This window comes from Malus sylvestris, chromosome 3 (genome assembly GCF_916048215.2).
Source record: "Malus sylvestris chromosome 3, drMalSylv7.2, whole genome shotgun sequence".
Lineage (NCBI taxonomy): Eukaryota > Viridiplantae > Streptophyta > Magnoliopsida > Rosales > Rosaceae > Malus > Malus sylvestris.
This window is the reverse complement of record NC_062262.1, coordinates 35,166,939-35,174,706: the sequence shown is the minus strand read 5'-3', so window position 1 is coordinate 35,174,706 and position 7,768 is coordinate 35,166,939. Positions and strand designations below refer to the sequence as shown.

At 38.1% G+C, this 7,768-nt stretch overlaps 1 protein-coding gene across 1 annotated transcript; it reads left to right on the top strand.

Annotated features, from left to right (window-relative positions):
- The first annotated feature begins 406 nt into the window (after nt 1–406).
- Nucleotides 407–6,250, top strand: LOC126615790 (putative disease resistance protein RGA1). The gene is made up of 8 exons (XM_050283686.1): nt 407–3,860; nt 3,994–4,070; nt 4,284–4,356; nt 4,454–4,649; nt 4,775–4,921; nt 5,051–5,195; nt 5,299–5,682; nt 5,764–6,250. Exon 1 carries the CDS (start codon nt 506–508, stop codon nt 3,857–3,859), a length of 3,354 nt encoding a protein of 1,117 aa, XP_050139643.1. The 5' UTR covers nt 407–505; the 3' UTR covers nt 3,860; nt 3,994–4,070; nt 4,284–4,356; nt 4,454–4,649; nt 4,775–4,921; nt 5,051–5,195; nt 5,299–5,682; nt 5,764–6,250.
- Nucleotides 6,251–7,768: the final 1,518 nt, after the last annotated feature.

Here is a 7,768-nt window from a genome sequence, read left to right as displayed (position 1 = left end):
ATGATAAACTAATAGATAATTGACTAAATAAACATCCTGGAAAGTTTCAATAAAAATTTCCAAGTTTTTCTTACAATTTCCGTGGTTTCCATGTAATTTTTATCGATATCGATATTATCCCAATATTTCCATCGATATTTCCGTATTTTCGGACAATCGATATTTCCGATATTACCGATATTTTCTTCTTGAGTAGAACAAATGTTTGTGAAAATGTCGGTGGCGAAATAGTAGCATTGTTTATTATTTGTTTTTGTTAAAGACAACAAAACGTGGAGGACCCGGCATTGGAAAAATAAGTACGGAAGATGCCAAGCAAATTAAATACAACACAACGTGGAGGACCCGGCAGTAATATATTCACCAGTCTTTGTTTATATTTTATACATGGAATGATGTGTGAGTGGTTGGATGAGAGAAGGGCGTATAAAGACTAGCAGGGGGAGGCACCTTTCACTACTTTAATTCACTTCACTTGTGTTTTTGCTTGTCCTGAATACAAGAAATGGCGGAAGGAGTTCTCTTCGACGTTGCAGCACAGATCATCGGAAGGCTAGGCTCCCTTGCTTTCCAAGAGATCGGATTGATTTGGGGTGTCCAAGATGAGCTCCACAAGCTCCAGGAGATAGTTGCCGGATTCCAAGCTGTTCTTCTTGACGCTGAGAAAAAGCAAACCATCAATGAAGTCAAAGTGTGGCTCGAAAGCGTAGAAGATGCAGTTTATGAAGCCGATGACCTGCTGGATGAGTTTAATACTGAAGCTCAGCAGAGACAAATGATGTGTGGCAATACTAAGATGTCAAAGAAGGTACGCCTCTTCTTCTCTAGCTCAAATCAACTTGCTTTTGGGCTAAAGATGGGTCATAAGATAAAAGATATTAACAAGAGGCTTCGTGAGGTTGCATCTCGTAGAGCCTTTCCCTTAGAAGTAAATTGTGAAGATACACGATTTATAATTAGAGAGAGGATCACTCACTCATTTGTCCCTAAGGAAAATATTATAGGGAGAGATGAAGATAGAAAGGCAATTATTCAACTTTTGTTGGATCCCATCTCAACTGAGAATGTGTCAACCATTTCCATAGTTGGATTTGGAGGATTAGGGAAAACTGCTCTTGCCCAACTCATATTCAACGATGAGGTGATTCAAAATCATTTTGAGTTGAAAATATGGTCATGTATCTCTAATGTATTTGAGTTGGATATAGTTGTTAAGAAAATACTAAAAGTTGACAAGATTGATATGGATGAGCTGCAAAATGATCTTAGAAGAAAAGTAGATGGAAAGAAATACCTAATTGTGTTGGATGATGTGTGGAATGAGAATCGGGAGAAATGGCTTAGCTTGAAGTACTTGTTAATGAGGGGTGGAAGAGGTAGTAGAATACTAATAACCACTCGTAGTGAAACAGTTGCGACGATATCAGACACAGCTAAACCGTACACCTTACGGGGTTTGAATCAAGAGGAAAGTTGGTCTTTATTTAAGGAAATGGCTTTTAAAGATGGAAAAGAGCCAGAGAATTCAACAATTAAGGCAATTGGGAAGGAGGTTGCAAGAAAATGTCAAGGAGTTCCACTCGCAATAAGGACAATAGGTGGGATGTTGCGCACCAAATATCGCGAAACAGAATGGTTGAATTTCAAAGAAAATAAACTTTCAAGAATAAATCAGGAAGAAAATGAAATTTTACCAACACTTAAACTAAGTTATGATGTGCTCCCATCACATTTGAAGCATTGTTTTGCTTACTGTAGCTTGTTCCCACCTGATTATGAGATCTCTGTACCGATGTTGATTAGACTTTGGGTGGCGCAAGGGTTCATCAAGTCATCCGGTGAAAACGACAGTTTGGAGGATGTTGCGTATGAATATTTTATGGAATTGTTGTGCAGATCGTTTTTTCAAGAAGAAAAAGATGAGTTTGGTATAATAAAAAGTTGTAAAATGCACGATCTCATGAATGAACTTGCAGTCTCAGTGTCGGGGGTCGGAAGCGCCGTAGTTGATCTGAACCGAAAGAAATTTCATGAAAAGCTTCGTCATGTATCTTTCAATTTTGATGTTGATCCGTCGAAATGGGAAGTGCCAACTTCCTTGCTAAATGCAAAAAAGATACGAACCTTTCTTCTTCCTTGCCAAGAGTGTAGAAGTTGTTCAGTAGATAATTCATTGTCTGCTACAATTATTTCAAATTTTAGGTCATTGCGGATGTTGAGTCTCAAGGGCTTGGGAATTACAAAATTACCTAATTGTCTTAAAAAAGTGAAACATTTGAGATATCTTGATCTTAGTTGGAATCTCATCAAGAGACTTCCAGATTGGATAGTTGGACTTTCGAATTTGGAAACACTAGATCTCAGTTGGTGTGAAAGTCTTGTGGAATTGCCTAGAGACATAGAAAAAATGATCAACTTAAGGCATCTCCTCTTTGTAGGCTGTTATGAATTGACTCGAATGCCACGTGGATTGGGGGAGCTGAATGGTCTTCATACATTGAATACATTTGTTTTGAGCGAAAACAATTCTTTGTTGAGGGACAGTGCTGCGGGTCTTGGTGAACTGGGAAGGCTTAAGGAATTAAGGGGGGAGTTAGAAATTAGAAACTTGAGGCACGAGAAAGATGTGATGTCAGAATCAAATGTTGGTATTCCTCTCAAGGAGAAACAGCATCTCCATTCATTGACTTTAAAGTGGAAACGTGGAGAAGATGTGAACGCAATTGATGAGAAGGATATTCTAATGTCAATGGAAGTATTGCAACCCCATTCAAATCTAAAGATGTTGTCCGTGTCTGATTATGGTGGTGTGAGGTTTCCGAGTTGGTTTTCTTCTCTCATAAATCTTGTTCGTCTCACATTGACTGCGTGTCACAGATGCCAACATCTTCCACCCTTGGATCATTTCCCATCCCTTAAGACTCTTCACCTGAGAAGGCTTGAGAAGTTGGAGTACATATCAGACAATACCAGCAGCAGTAATAGTATGAGTGATGAGATGATGACGTCCCTGGAGTTACTCTGGGTAGAATATTGCCCTGTTCTGAAGGGATGGTGGAGGGCGCACATTCATAACAATGCTTCTTCTTCTTCATCAACGGAAAATCTGTCGTTGCCTTCTTTTCCCTCTCTTTCTCAATTGGCTATCGGAAAATGTCCTAATCTATCTTCCATGCCTCTGTATCCAAATGTGAAGGGAATATATCTCAATGGGTGCAGCTCGAAGGTTGTTCATTCCTTGTTTGTTAGAGGAGCATCTGATGTTGGTGTTGATGTCTCTGCCTCTTCTTCTTCCCCTCATCTCTCCAAATTAACACATCTGTCACTCATTAATATTGAGGATTTGGAATGTCTAACGTCACTAGGAATGGGCAACGTCCCATCACTCCAATCGCTTGACATTAAAGATTGCCCAAATTTGGCATTACTACCATATCATGGGATGGGCAACCTCGCATCCTTTCGGGAGCTTACAGTTATGAATTGCTCCAATTTGACATCAATGTCAGAAGCGATCGCCAATCTTACATCACTTCAGAAGCTTACAATTGGAAGATACTCTGATCTGACATTACTGCCAGAAGTGGTCGTCAACCTCCCATCACTCCAATCGCTTACGATTGCATCTTTCCCAAATTTGGTATCACTACCGGAAGAAATAAGCAATCTCACGTCACTGCAGCACCTTGAAATTCAACGTTGCCCTGATTTGGCATCACTGCCAGAAGGGATTCGTCGACTCCCCAACTTAAATACATTGGGAATTTGGAGATGCCCCGTGTTAATCGAAAGATGCGAGAAGGAAACAGGGGAGGACTGGCCTAAGATTGCTCACATCTTATCCATTTCTATTCATTAAGGTGCGTTTTCTAACTTATTTCAATTTGCACTTGCCAAATTCAGTATAAGCTCTGAAATATGCAAATGTCAATCTTGTTTCTTAATTTTATTCTTCATTTTTCATTCATCACCAGCATTTTATTTTTCTTTTAGATGACATACCATATGGTCAAAAAATTTGTCCACACTTTTGCTTTCTCGTTGAGCAACACTGATTCCACATCAAAGCGGTATGCATTCCTTGCCCACTAACTTCATTTATTATTATTTTTTTTTTTTCAAAATGGAACCAACATCGTGTGGTTCACCAGTTCCAGAAATCGAATAAAGACGTGCCGTATAAAATACAAATTTTGAATTCGTCCCCAACCACCGAGCCACCCGCAGTGTTTACTTCAATTTTTTTTTAATTTCTCTTTAATTTCCCTACTTGTCTTTTTCAGATACTGAAACCAAAGACGGTTTAGGAGTTTAGATGGAATTGAAGCTACCAAGCAACCGGCCAGATAACAATTTGTACGGACTTCTTCAATTCAATTATTATGTTGCACAACCGTCAGTTTTCGGCAATTTCCAAACTACATAATAAGGCTTTCAAACTTTGCCTGTTCAGGTTTTGCTTCTTAATTTACTTTCATGGATATGTAGTGCTGATTCAAAGAAGAAACAGATGGGATGAAGGAAGCGAATAACCATACAGCTTTTGCTTATACATGTGCCTCATTTCTGCAGATGCGATAAATGAAGGACTGGTTTGAGTTTCCACCATAAAACTAACTGACAATATGGGAAGTAGCCGCCCATGCAAGGTCCCTCTTCATATTTTTCTTTGTTGGTTTGCTTGCATTGTTATTTAGTGTGCTTGTTCTGTACCTTGTTTCTTCCTTTAATATCTCACTAGAAAGAGCTCTAAATTGAGTTTTGAACTGTGTAGTTGGATGGTTGCGTATTTTATACACAATGTTCGTTGTTGAGCTTCAACAGCAGATCAAATGTCTCAGACTCTCAGTGTTGCATGGAAGCATGTGAGGACATCTTAAAATCTGCAGCGGATCAAATGTACTCTTGCTTCGAGCACACAGTGAGTACTATACTAATTAATACTTCACTAAAAATTGCCCATTTATATGTTTAATTGTTAAATTTGTGATTAAACTGAGTAAATTTGAGATACCAAGATTAATTAAATTCACTGCTTCTTGTTTTCCAGATTCAGACGAAAGTTGGCTACTTACTGGGTTTGGAATGTGAAGGACTAATAGAAATCGTGTTTGTTAGTGCAATTTCTGTTTGGTTTGAGATGTGAAGAACTAATGAGATTGCTTTGGTGGGGAGTGTTTCCCCATAACTGATCTGTGAGTAAAATATTGAATCTTTCAACGCCTGATTAGTGAAAAGCCTTACTTTTATAGCTCCTTCCGATTTTTTTTCAACATACCACTAAGTTGATTATTTCAGAATTTGAATGTATAGCTCACTATATGGTGCTCCCTGATCTGAAGTTTTCAGGTTCTGTTGAAATTTCTTTTCTTGAAACTAACTATTGGGTAAAGTGATGAACATCCATGGGATACATTCTAAATTAGGCTCTAATGCGCTTCAAACTCAATTGAACTTGATTACTGGCTTTTCTTGATCTTAACCAGGTGATGCATGGTTCTTAAATTCTCGAGAAGAATCGCTGGGATTTGTCCTTGCTGATGAAGGTTTCGATGTATGCGTAGGGAATGTGCGTGGAACACGAAGGAGTCATGGACACACATCTTTATCAGAAGAGACAGAAATGATGCGCTGCATATATCGACAACAAGCTCGAAAGTCTTTGCTGTTGGACATTCACAGGTTTTGCACCTCTTCATCTACTTCACATCTCCTTCCCTTGCTGCTACTTTTGGTGTTTACTCAATTTATTCATGTTATTAGGGAACAATCATGCCTTTAGCTGCTCTCACCCAGCCGGACATAGCAGAACTGGTTGAATCTGGCTGGTCTTTTCTGTCCAATATCATACTTGGAGCATATCACTTCTAAATTTGCACTTAGAATGGTCAACATATATGTTGATCAGGTATTCCTTATCTTCTTCAAGGTATACCGCATGATTGGCTTCTCTAATAGAATTGACGCATCTGTTCATCTTTTCAGATGATTCTGTTTACTCAATGTTATGAGATTTAAGTAGTAGTAATTTTGTTATCTTCTGTACATTATGTGTGGTGAATGGGGCGTCAACTTTTTTGATTCAATATGTGATGGCCACGTTGACTGCTCAGAGTGGTTGTATATGATTTTGCTTTTGATCGACGGGTTTAGGTACTATGTCCTCCCGTTGTATGTTTTTAACTCAGTAATATAATATGGGCGTGAGGGCCTAGCCCCCAGCTTTGACTGGGTTCCAGCCCTCTTTAAATATTTCTTTTTAATATTTGTTGGTAAAAAAGACAAATTTTAAGTGTTCGCTCCGGGCACAAAAAAAGACGTCAGGACCAGCGTTGTAGTTCGGCCTTCTTTGGGCTGCTTTTGTTTCCAGTTTTAGTAGAATAAAAATGTGGTGATACCAGTAATACAAATTAACTATAACCAAATCCCACATGGCTTGGGAACACAAAAGTAGCGAAAAAGAAAAGGAAAGGAAACTAACCAACAACTATAATTTGGGGATTGAGATCCACTAGTGATCTTTATGTCTGATGTTCATAGATTAGGAGATTTGGACCACTCAATTTTAATCTGCAATCCCTATATTTTAGTTACCTATTTCACAAAAACCTAAAAACTTAGATGGCTCGCATCTCATTTTCTTTCTTGAATAATCCAAATCTCTCGATTTGCAGACTCCAGATAGAGATGCGTAGGGGATTTCATTTCATAATTTGGTTTGGTGAGATGAGAATGTTCACACATAGTGTTGCTTTTTCCAAATTTTCAATTTTTAGTACCGTTGGTTGACTTAAGTTCTTACTACAACTTGGAAGGTATGTGCGTTGATCACTTTTGTGAGATAGACCGATGTAGAAGGCACTTTTGCTCATATGATCAATTGTTTGGACTCGAATGTTCAATAAATGGCGATAGATTAAGGGCTACCTTGGGTTTTTCTTTTGGAACTTGACGAGTTCGACCACTCCAACCTTTGGAGTCAAACTTAAATATTTGGGTTTAAGTCGGAAAACATGTGACCCAAAGCTAAGTTTCAAACCCAAAAAATTTGGATTCCAAACACAAAATATTTGGGTTTGGACACAAATCAAAACCTAAATTTGGGTTCAGATTTGGCTGACCCAAATTTTGAGTGGGTTCTATTTTTTCTTAAGTTGTTGAATATAAAACTTAGTGGCTGACAGTTGGGCCACACGTGGCAGGGACCCCAGTTGTTGTCTAACGGTAACCCTGGGTTTAAATCCGGGCCTTTTGATTTCTAGACCGTTGGTTATCTACGGTCCAGATCAAAATCCTTTGCTTTGCTCAATCTTTTGAAATTGGTCATGGTGCATATTTAATCTTGTCAAATCCAACGGTAAAAAAAAAATTCAACAGCCAAAATTTAAATCCAAAGGTTAAAAAAAGAAAAAGTTTTCTAAACTGATCCACTTTAGTAATTATTCCAAACTCTATAACTATTCATTTTCACTCATCTACACAAAATAAATTTCTTCCTCATATAATTTCATGTCCTTCTTCCGGCAAATTGGAAGAAAAAAAAAGTGAAGCTTTCTGTGTGGCTTGGTGTTGCAATTTCTCAAATGAAAATTTATTGGGACTTATATTGAATTTTAATGTGTCTCACAACCTGAAGAAATTGGGAGGGGGGTCATTTCATTTTTGGATATAAAACAAATAGGTTCAATAAATGAGAGAATTAAGGATCCCTACCAAAAAGACTAATCCAATCCATAATGATGTGCCAGAAAATAGAACATTTTTATTA

Excerpts from the sequence above, each read along its gene's own strand:
- LOC126615790 (XM_050283686.1), top strand. The coding sequence starts at position 506 with ATGGCGGAAGGAGTTCTCTTCGACGTTGCAGCACAGATCATCGGAAGG.